This window comes from Micropterus salmoides, unplaced genomic scaffold, assembly GCF_014851395.1.
Source record: "Micropterus salmoides isolate LMB-PRFRI ecotype aquatic unplaced genomic scaffold, ASM1485139v1 Ms_hic_scaffold_13, whole genome shotgun sequence".
NCBI classification, from domain to species: Eukaryota; Metazoa; Chordata; class Actinopteri; order Centrarchiformes; family Centrarchidae; genus Micropterus; species Micropterus salmoides.
This window is the reverse complement of record NW_024040374.1, coordinates 20,048,420-20,060,742: the sequence shown is the minus strand read 5'-3', so window position 1 is coordinate 20,060,742 and position 12,323 is coordinate 20,048,420. Positions and strand designations below refer to the sequence as shown.

At 37.4% G+C, this 12,323-nt stretch overlaps 1 protein-coding gene across 1 annotated transcript; it reads left to right on the top strand.

Moving 5' to 3' along the window:
* The first annotated feature begins 6,840 nt into the window (after positions 1 to 6,840).
* LOC119900816 (GTPase IMAP family member 7-like) lies at positions 6,841 to 12,063 on the top strand. The gene is given in 3 exon segments (XM_038716074.1): positions 6,841 to 6,967; positions 10,071 to 10,552; positions 10,554 to 12,063. Coding segments are annotated over 3 exon segments (864 nt in total). The 5' UTR covers positions 6,841 to 6,924; the 3' UTR covers positions 10,893 to 12,063.
* The last annotated feature ends 260 nt before the right edge of the window (positions 12,064 to 12,323 follow it).

Sequence of the window (12,323 nt, the reverse complement as noted above, 5' to 3'; positions counted from 1 at the left end):
GTACCCTGAAAACCTTTAACCAAATGTATCTAAATCTGGACTCATTTTATCCATCCTGTTTCACTTTCATATCATAGGAGAGGCAGAATGGTGAGCTTAAAAGAACTGCTGCCATTTCTTGTAAATGGTGAGGGAGGGGGAGCAAAGTTTACAGCTTACAGTGTACAAAAGGATTTCCGGGAAACTAAGCAGGCATGCATAAAGAAGTCGGATAAACATATCATAAGCATGACACTGGATACGCTCTATGATACCAGGCCAACTATTATGAAAGTAGTTGTAGTTGAACATGTTGTACAAGTTGTACATGAACTCATTAGATTTTGGACATCAATGTATGAATTAACATGAATGAGATCCATTAAAAAGTGGAGTAAACGTTTCTGGAGAAATCCAACATCATGACAAATACCATGATACTTATCGAACAACAACACAGCCAAACTCACAACCCTCCTGCTACCATAGCTAACATCACATCAACAGCATATCTTGGCAAACTAGAAAGTAAGCTGAATGTCCTGTGTTACCGGACACAAAGATCATTGCGGGAATAGTGTTGGGTTTGTTTGTTTCCCATTTACAGGGCCAGGGCTGTTTACAAACACAAAAGTTATTTTCCGTGTACACCCAGAACAGACGGGAAGAGGGCCCTGATGAGATTTTTGTAAATAATATATTACCAGCAAAATCAACTTGTTTTACAAGATAGTCAGTATATTAGTATTTGATGTTCTCAGTCTCCAACAGAGCTTAACTATGTCACTCGTGCTTCGGCAAGAAAAAACAATACTGGGACAGAAATTTGCAGATGAACATTTATTATCCAGGAATTCACATCAACTAAACTGAAAGAGGATCCTGGACTATGAAAACAAGAACTGAAGTTATATTTGATTTGATTTGAAAATCTTAACTGTGTAAATTAACATATTGGCTGTATTTGATTTAATGTTGAACAGGGTGTCTTTGTTTATTTGTAAAATATGATTTAACATGATTATTGTCATTTTATTCTATCATATCATCATTAACACTCTTAAAATTTGTGGCTTGTAAAAAGCGTTTGCTTGAGCCAATTGAAGGCCCGGTACACATGCACATGTGTGCACGGGATCAGGATGGTACCACCTCTGCCTCATTTAGAGCCGGAAAACCCCTGATATTCCTATTGATCTTTTTTAAATAGCCTACTCATACCAAAATATCTTCATGAAGCATCAGTATTACTTTCACTTTATAATCGGTGCAGCTACTGATGGGTGTGGTTTGGGCCTTTTTAAAAGGATCTGCAGCAGATCTCGGTGTTTTCACTTCAGCTGCAGTACTTTGTACTCAAACATGAACAGCAAGTATTACAACCCAAACATGATCAGCAATTTAGGTAAGTTACTACACTCTATCCATATTTTATAGTGCAATTACTTTATGGTGATATAACAGTGATCATGGCTAAATCTAATTTTATGTAACACTAATGTACTGCTGTAGCTCCTATAGACAATTATGATAATCTGACTACAGATTCTGGAGTACTTTTATACATTTATAAGATTGTTTCCAACTAAACATAATGACTTCTTGGCATTTCTTGTGCATTTTTGAGATGAATGCCCTTTTTGAAAGAAGGTTCAGAAGACGTGCTTTTAATGTTATCAGTTTTTCTCTGGTATATTGGGTGACATCACAGAAACTAACGGTTATATTATCATCCTTTCCTAAGGAAAAGGTTTATTTTCAAAATCTAAGAAATCTTTAAACAAATGTCAGTCTGGATGAGAAGCCCCTCACTGCAGTGTACCGGCAGCGGGTCCTTCCGGTTTGTCTGCTGGTACGCTGCCCTCTCCATATGAGGTTCTCTGGACACTATGTGACACTCACCTGCTCCCGTTCTCGCCTGCCTGCTAAACTCTGTCGGCAGAGAGAGAGGGAGAACAGAAGCTGGGGTGCCTTTCAAGCAGCCGTTTGCTGAATTTAGCTCATCAATATCACTTTTCGTGAATGGCTCCATCACTTTTTGAAAGCTTTTGTTAAAAATGTTCTGAAAAACAGTTTGCAACAAGAAATTTTAAGTAACAAATGAAACAATGCACAATAAGAAAACATGCAATGGAATTAAAATATAGAAGAAACAAATGTGCATTTTCCAAAAGCTGATTGCTGCGTTATTAGTCCTATATTTCTATATTTTGATATGTTACCTACCACATTAATTCTGTTTCCCTTCATATAAATAAAGACATTTCCACCATAAACTGGTGCAGAACATGTCTCCAGAATGCAGGAAATTAAGTGTTTAATGCTCAAAGTCTTCTGGGGGAGGACGCCCAGACCCCTCCACTGATATATTTCAGATGAAATATTTATTCAAAATACTGTAAAAATATCTTCTCATCTTGTTCTCGTGACCGTCACACTCCTAATCTGAGACCCTTATGTCTTCACCACTTTGCAAAACAAAGTGATGCAATCAGCAAATTTTAGAAATGTGGGACTTGTTGTTCTGCATGAATGGTCATGATTATGTAGCGCATTTTTCTTGCACAATAATTGTATTATTTAATTATCCAAATAAAGTTTGATCTGTAAATATATTAATATTATAGGCTACTAAGATTTTACTTTGTATTTAATATTATAATATTTACTAGTTTCACCTTGAGGTTGAGGATAGTGCGCTGGGAGTACTGGAACTTATTTTTTTCCACTTCAAGTACTGTGTACAGTTTTTCCGATCTGTTTGACTGTTGATGTTCTGTGTCTCTTCACTGTGATTTATTCTGTCTCTGAATGTGTAGCGTTGATGGTGACGCCATTAAGTACATAATGAGCCTACATGGCAAGGTCATTTGATAATTTGGTACCGTTTGATTTGATTTACTTGATCCCTTGAATCCCCTTTGTAGTCAAGTGCTTTGACCACAATGTATGCTTTTGTTCACAACTGGTACGTTGGACATCATATGGACCCAAATAAAATAATAATTGGAAGGGAGTTGATTAAATTCAACTCTACCCTCATACCAAACTCCTAAAATTGTCCTTCCTTCGAATCCTTCGAAAGAGAGAAACTTGAAAGGAAACTTCAAGAAAAATATGAAAAAGAGATGAAAAAAATTAAAGAGCAACTCCATGCTGACAGAGAGAGGGAGAAGAAAGAGAGAGAGGAGGAGAGAAAGAGGGAGAAGGAGGAGATGAATGAGGAAAGAAAGAGGGAGAGGGAAGAGCTAGAAAGACAGAGACAGAGAGATCGTGATGACAGAGAGAGGGAGATGAAAAAACTAACCGAACAGCATGAGAAAAAAATTGAGAGAGGAAAAACGAAAGTTGCAGTCCAGATGTGAAAAGGAGGCCAGGGAGGAAGCTGAGGAGTTTAATCCATTATATCCTCTGGTTCTAGCTGGTGAAGCTATAGTTGGAGGAATCAAACAGCTCGGAAAGGATCTTGTAAGATTGTTCAAGTGAGTGGTCCTAAACTCATGCTGTTTAACTACAGAGGAACCCTCCAGATGCTCACACACAAGAACAAAAAAAAGCTATTATTATTTCATCCACAGAAATATATTCACAATTTCTTTTTCCCCATTATCTGAGTGAATGATGAAGCTAATTTTATTTGTTGAACGTCAAGTCACTCATCATGACACAGTCTCAAATTATCATCTAGCGTTCTTTTTACATGAGTATTTGAATATGGCCTAAGGAGATATTTAATGTGTATATTAACATTTGACAGTGTAATGTGTTTGCATGTCAACATTTTAAGATGACATCCTAACTAAACCTATGTATTACATTAAATTACCTATTGTTTCAAGTTTCAAGTTTTCTTTTTTATTGTGTTTTAAATCACTGCACTTTGGTTTCCTGCAGACTAATAGGACATTATTTGATTTTGTTTCCTTTCTGCTGGCAGTTTGTCATACACTGTGTTTATGTGCTTAACTGAACTAGAAATAAAGATGTGATTTTAAGACCAAACCTTTGTCAAAGTAATAATTTACTGTCAAATCAAGAGTTCAAAGGCCACAGGTTGCTTTTTCAGGAACTTGGTGTTTTACACTGAACTAATGACAAAATGTTTGTTCCATGCACGGGACTGGGGTTTGTTATAAAAAAGGACACCTCACCTCCCCTTTAACTGTTGCTGCTCTTCATCCTGAGATTGACACACTACTTTATATGTAGGATTGTACAGTTTTTCTTTATGTGCACGCACACACATATCACGTGTTTGTTTAAATTTGAACTGAAATACTACATGAAATGCTACAGCATATCTGACTGTAAATCACAGACACTGTTGTCCTGTGATTTAAAAAAATCCCAAATACCCATTTTCTTCCTTTTATTTGTTTAAAACTATTGACAATATATTTAAACATTTAACATTATTTTTGACTGCATAAAGGAATGACAAAATATAATTCAGTTGGAATTAAAACCTGCAGTAACTGATTTTTTTTAATCACTTTGGCAGCAGAAACATGTTGTGGACGCAAAACTGATGTTATGGTCACCTATCACTTAATACTGAAAACTTGATATCAAGTAGCTGCTTATTTACACATGATTATTCATTTGGAGTTGTGTTTCTGGCACCTGACAAATAGTATTCACTCTTTTTTAGCTGTTTTTGGTTTCTAACAATCTCCTGAAGGAAATATCTGGAGCTATCTTAGCTGCTAAATGTTCACAAAGTGTGTCTGTCAGCTTTTTGGTGCTTAGCTGGTAGTGTACAATGAGTTTTTAGAGCTTTCTCACTGAACATGCTGCCTGCTTCAGTACTGTGAGAGTGAATGAAAACAGTAAAGCTGGAGGCCGGACAGCTAAACAATGATCTGAAACTCACTATAAAACACTTTAAAGGAGACATATTATACTGCTTTTCCAATCCTATATTGTAGTTCTGTGACACCTGTATGTATTGCAGCTTTGCATGATTCAAAGTTCAAAAAAATAAATATTTCATAAATAAATATTTCATAATAATAATAATTCATTGAAATTGGAACACTACTTGGGCTGCGACTGATGATGTTTCACAGGTCCACAAGAACAAATACAGACAAGAACGCAGATTGAGAAACAGTGTTCAGAACAGGAGAAAAGCTGAGTTTTTTCTCTGTAGCTTCATACTACAAGGGACTTTTCAAAATACAAGATATAGTAAGTAAACAAATTATAACAGATGATGCTGATGATGAATCTGGACGGTACCAACTGTCCCTGTTTTAGTGCATATCATAACGGCCAATATACGACATATATTGACTGAGAGGAGTTATGAAAGCAGATCGTTACTACAAGTCTGTTGTTATTGACAAAAGGTTGGTACAAATTGTCAAGATCTGTTGAGGTTAACATTAAAAACTTAATCATCCTCATTGAAAAGGACAAAACAGAGATAGAAAGACTATACGTGTACACATAATTGTGTAATTTATAAAAGCAATACTTGAAGGAGAGAAACATGTATACAAAAACAATAGTTCACCTCGCCATGACAACAGCATTCAGTAAAAACTCAAAACTTTTTTTTGAGGTGCATCTGGTTAACCTGCTAGGATGAATTTATAAAAGTAAAGCACGTGAACATTAAATTTAAAATTCCTATTGGGTTCAGGGCAGTGCACAAGACACTGAAGATGTGACATGTGCCTCAGTCTAGACACAGGACTGTTACTGACAGTTACTGAACAGTATGTTCTGTTTGTATAGGCTACTATATACGTACATACCACAAACAGATGCAGTTTCACTTCAGTCCTGTTTGTCCTGCAGTATTTCCTGCAGTTTGAAAGAACTACTGCCATTTCTTGTAAATGTTGGAAGGAGGGGTGAGCAGCAGTTGAAATGTGGAGCTATCTGATAGTATAAGCAGCATACTGACTAGTGCTGAGCAAGCAGCAACCTGCAGGTTTGAAAACAGAGCAGATAGGTGATTTTAGCATTATTTCCAAAATTAAACTACTAATATGTCCATCTGCTGATCATGAAATTTGTTACTCAGTTATAATCGACCTGATATGATTTATGCAAATCATTTGGTAACTTCATATGCACGTCAGCATAGATATTTTTACAGATTAATAGGTCAAACAAGGTTAAAACTGCTGTGTACATTTTCAGTTTACAAAGTCCATTAAAAAGTCTGTGACAGCCATCCCACAATTTTAAGCCGCCTCCTCTTTGTCCCATCTCTACTTCATTCTTCATAACATAGGTTGGTTTGCAGTCTAATAATATTAATACTGCTTATAATCAATTATTTGGGGGTGGTGATGGCGCCATAGATAAGACACATGCCTTTGGTGTGAGCGACCATGTCTCCCCGAGCAAGACATTCAGTATATCAGTAGGTATTTGATGTTCTCAGTCTCAAACAGAGCTTAACCATGTTGTGTGACATGCTTCAGCAAAAACAGATACTAATGGGATAGAAAGTTGCAGATGCTTAAGTCATATTTAAACATCTTGCTGTTTGTTAACTGTGTAAATGAACACATTAGCTTTTATGTTGAATTTGATTTCATGTTGAACAGCGTGCCTTTATTTTTATTATAAACTATGCTTTAACATGATGATTGTCATCTTGTCATCTTCAATCACATCATTATTAGAACTCTTAAAAAAGTGGTTGTTTGAGTCCATTGAATGCATGGTAATACACATGCACGTGTGTGCCAGTGATCTGGCTGGTAACACCTCCATCTCATTTTGCAGCAGGAAAAACCCTGATATTCCCATCTATATAATAATGAAACTGAAACTTCCACATGGAGCTTCAGTTTCACTTTTATTGTGTAAACAGTGCAGCTAGATGTGGGTGTGGTTCGGGCCATTTTAAAGAGGGCTGTAGCAGCCAGTCTGAACTCAGTGTCTTCACTTCATCTGCGATACTTCGTTATCTTCAACTCAAACATGACCAGCAACTATTACAACCCAAACATGAGCAGCAACTTAGGTATGTTATGATACTGTATCTTATGTATGGATGTTTTAAAGTACAATTATTTTAAGGTAATATAAAAGTGATCACAGCTAAATCTAATTGTATGTACATCGGCGTCGCCAGGTCATTTTTACCAGCGCTTTATCCCTGAATGTTTTGACTGAAGCCACAAATGTAGCTCAACAAGAACATCAAAAATATTGTCCGTATTATTATTATGCAATAATCATCATGCCTGTCTTGCAGAAGGATACTCGCAATAATATTGCTACATTATGTTTGAAGTTCACCTAACGTGAACGAGCTGAAGTAAGCATTTGTGTGGATGTGTAGTGAGATTTCTGTCTGATCACAAGTGTTTTCATTTTCCGTTTTTCACCTCTAATGAAGAGCAGTGCGCTCGTCTCGTCCAGTACAGTCCCAAACAGGCTCTGTGTCTGTCAGACGGTCTAAAGAGGGTAGCCTACAACCCTATCAGCAGAGCAATAACGCAGGCTAATGCACAGCAGTGGGGCAGTTAGATTTTGTTAAAATATTATGACTTTATTCTCATTAGATTGCGATTTTATTCTTGTAATATTACGACTTTTGTCTCAAAATATTATTTTGCAGATGTCAGAGAGAACACAGATGTGTGGGAGAGATTGGTAATGTGAAGAAAGTTTTTAACATGAGCAGAAAACCTGCTGAAACATAGGAGCTACTAAAGTCGAGGAGTTTCTAACTGAAGTAAAATAAATTAATTTATCATTGAGGTGAAAAGCTGCACATTTTAAGACTTTAGGCTAGGTGCCTACATGTTTTTTGACTCAGCAAACTTATTTGATCCCACATTTATTGTATATTTTAATTGAATTTAGCTAACAGCTCAATCTGCAATTGCATCCATATTTCTTTATATGCAGGGACTGTTTAGATTTAAAATCTTCTGGTGTTTTTCTAGGCTGGAGTGTTTATACTTTAGCAGTATTGATTTGCTATTTGTGATATGTGTGTGCCAGCTGACAAGAGAACTGACATATATACTACTTTGTTTTTGTGCAAGTTAAACTACGTCCCAGTGTCTTCTCAATTTTCTGGCTACATACACATAGTTTACACATTTAGACAATTAAATGCCTATTTTATACCTTTATAATTATCAGGCCTTTATGGTCTATGCTTACTTTCTTTGATTTAGAGACACCTTAGCACTTTTGCATTGTTATTTATGTTCATATAAAATGTCTGTTATTATAATATAATACAATTCATCACATCTTTGAAAAAGTAGAATAGATATAGCAGGTTACACTTAATGTAGGTAATCTGACTCCACTGTGGCATGACGTCCACATATGTGGTCAGTTGGTTTTTGGTATAAAACCTACAATTTAATTTATAAAACATAAACAATTAAGTTAATAACACTTTATGTACTACTATTTTTTTTTTTTTTTACCTTGATTGACCCCCTTGAATAAAAGTTTTTCACAGATACAGTGGATGGTCTACACACCCCTGTTAAAATGCCAGTAAAATAATGAGACAAAGATAAATCATGTCAGACCTTTTTCCACCTTTAATGTGACCTATAATGTGAACAATTCAATAGAAAAACTAACTGAAGTCTTCGAGGGGGAAAAATGAAAAATAAAACAATAACCTGGTTGCATAAGTGTGCACACCCTCTTATAACTGGGGATGTGGCTGTGTTCAGAATGAACCAATCACATTCAAAGTCAGGTTAACTAGAAATCATTTCACACCTGCCATCATTTAAAGTGACTCTGATTAATCACAAATAAAGCTCAGCTGTTCTAGTAGGATTTTCCTGATATTTTCTTAGTTGCATATCAGAGCAAAAGCCATGGCCCGCAGAGAGCTTTCAAAGCATCAGAGAGATCTCATTGTTGAAAGACAGGAGACGGGTACAAAATAATTTCCAAAGCATTAGATAACCATGGAACACAGTGAAGACAGTCATCATCAAGTGGAGAAAATATGGCACAACTGTGACTTTACCAAGAACTGGATGAAAAACATCCAAGCACGGCTGAAGTTTGCAAAAACAAACATCAAGTCCCCCAAAAGCATGTGGGAAAATGTGTTGTGGTCTGATGAAACCAAGGTAGAACTTATTGGCCATAATTCCAAAAGGTATGTTTGGTGCAAAAACAACACTGCACATCACCCAAGGAACAGCATACCCACAGTGGAGGTGGTGGCAGCATCATGCTTTGGGGCTGTTTTTCTTCAGCTGGAACCGGGCCTTAGTCAGGGTGGAGCGAATAATGAATAGTTCCAAATACCAGGAAATTTTGGCACAAAACCTTCAGGCATCCACTAGAAAGAGGAAGAGGAAGTTCACCCTTCAGCACTACAACTGCCCAAAGTACACATCCAAATCCACAAAAGCATGGTTTCACCAGAAGAAGATTAATTTGGAATGGCCCAGCCAGAGCCCAGACCTGAATCCAATTGAACATCTGTGGGGTGATCTGAAGAGGGCTGTGCACAGGTGATGTCCTTGCAATCTGACAGATTTGGAGCGCTTTTGCAAAGAAGAGTGGGCAAATACTGCCACATGGAGATGTGCCATGCTAATAGACTCCTACCCAAAAAGACTGACTGCTGTAATAAAATCAAAAGGTGCTTCAACAAAGTATTACTCTAAGGGTGTGCACACTTATGCAACCAGGTTATTTGAGGAATTTTTTTCATTTATTTATCATTTTTCCCCCTCAAAGATTTCAATTTGTTTTTCAATTGAATTGTTCACATTATAGGTCACATAAAAGGTGGATGATTTATCTTTGTCTCATTATTTTACATCATGAGGACCTGGCATTTTAATAGGGGTGTGTAGACTTTTTCAAACCACTGTATGCCTGAGGCATTTAGCACATGGCAATCCGTATCGGCCGTCTTGAATTGATGAGGTCATCAAGCAATTTGGAAAACATAACTACTTTCACAGTGTTGCTATCAATCAACCAACACTGTCCTCAAATGACTTGGAGAACATAACTATGATATATTAACCCAAAATGGAGTTAAAACAACTGTCGATCAATTGTGCATGAGAGGGTATATCCTGATGTATGCTCTTAATGTCACTCATTGTTCTACACAGGAAGCAACAGAACAAATGATGAGGAGCTGAGGATAGTGATTGTGGGGAAGACTGGAATTGGGAAGAGTGCCACTGGAAACACCATTCTGGGACGAGAGTGCTTTGAATCAAAGTTCAGTGCAAAGTCCATGACTGTAGACTGTTCTAAGGCCAAAGCTGAGGTGGATGGGCAACAGGTTGCTGTCATTGACACCCCGGGCCTGTTTGACACCAGGGTTGGTATAGAAAAAACAACTACAGATATATGCCAGTGCATCTCTTACGCTTCTCCTGGACCCCATGTGTTCCTGGTGACCATCAGGCTGGGCAGATACACTGAAGAGGAACAGCAGACTGTGCAAATGATTCAAGAAATCTTTGGCCAGGCTGCAGACAGATACAGCATGGTTCTCTTTACTGGTGGTGACCTTCTTGAAGACACCACTGTTGAGGACTTCTTGAATGGCAGCCCAGAACTTCAAGAACTCGTGGGCAGATGTAACGGGCCAGTACCATGTCTTCAACAACAAGGAGAAGAAGGATCGCTCTCAGGTCACTGAGCTGCTCCAGAAGATCAGAAATATAGTCCAGAGAAATGGAGGAAGCCACTACACCACCGAGATGTTCCAAGAGGCTGAGAGGGCAATCGAAGAGGAGAAACAACGCATCCTGAAAGAGAAGGAAGAGCAAATACAGAAAGAAAGGGAGGAACTTGAAAGGAAAATTCAAGATAAATATGAAAAAGAAATGGAGAAAATAAATGAGAAACTCCAGGCCGAGAGAGAGAGGGAGATGAAAGAGATAGAGGAGGAGAGGAAGAGGGAGGGAGGAGGAGATGAATGAGGAAAGAAAGAGGGAGAGGGAAGAGCTAGAAAGACAGAGAGAGAGAGAGCATGAGGAGAGAGAAAAGGAGAAAAATGAGCTAACTGAACAGTATGAGAAAGACTTGAGAGAGGAAAGACAAAAGTTGCAGTCCAGATGTGAAAAGGAGGCCAGGGAGGAAGCTGAGGGGTTAAATCCATTAGCTCATCTGGTAAATCATTTTGAAATTATAGCTGGAGCACTTCTACAATTTGCAAGGGCATTTAAGCGCTTGTTCAAGTGAGTGTTCCCAAATTCAGGCTGTTTAACTACAGAGGAACCCTCCAGATGCTCCGACACAGGAACAAAGTATAAAATATAAAGAAATCCACACAGAAATATAATCACAATTTCTATTTCCCCAATTATTTGAGTGAACAAAGCAAATTTTATTTGTTGTTGATTTGAGCTATATACACTGCAGGTTAGGAAGGCTAAGTCACTCATCATAAGTTTAAAATTACCATCTAGTGTTCTTTTTACATGAGTAGGCCTATGTGACTATGACATAAGGAGATATTTGTGTGTATATCAACATTTGCCAGCATAAAATGTTGCATATCATTTATATTTTAAGATATCAGAACTCAAGCTAGGTTTTACATTAAATGACCTATTATTTTAAGTTCTTATTTTTTGTATTTTAAATCACTGCCCTTTTCCCCCCCTGCAGACAGAGATCTCATCAAAGTCTGTCTTCTGATGCTTTTAGGTGCGTTTGACTCATAGGTTTGACTTCAAGAGGCGCATTTGCAACTCACGTTAGACCAAGTCGGCGAAAGTCAGCCGCAGTCATCTCGAACGTACCTTTTGTCTTTTGCTGAGAGGTGGCGCCACCTAGTGGGTTCACAATATAAACAGTATACCATTTTCACTCTGGTTTTGGTTAATCGAATTTATTGTAACTTTAGCATTTTGTCCTTCATTGGTTTATGTTTACATATGCCACTCAAGAACAACTGTGTGCATGTGCATGGGATGGCGATGAGCAATGTATCCCTGAGCAAGACACTAAACCCCTAGTTGCTTCAGAGGTGTGCGACCTCTGACATATAGAGCAATTGTAAGTCGCTTTGGATAAAAGCGTCAGCTAAAGGAATTAATGTAATGTGCTGAACTGAACTAGAAATAAAGATGTCATATTAAGACCAAACCTTTGTCAAAGTAATAATTAACTGTCCAATCAAGAGTTTACAGGTCACTGCTTTTTCAGGAACTTGGGAGTCACTGAACTAATGGCAAAATGTTTGTTCAAAGCACAGACTAGGGTTCATTATTTGCACCACATTGTGTTGTCAAAAGAAAATAAGGTACACATTTATATTTCATATTCTTTGTTTTCATGATGGCATATGTTAGTTTGGCATTCATTTGACAGCCAATCTAATCTGCATAAAGCCGTAACTTTTTATC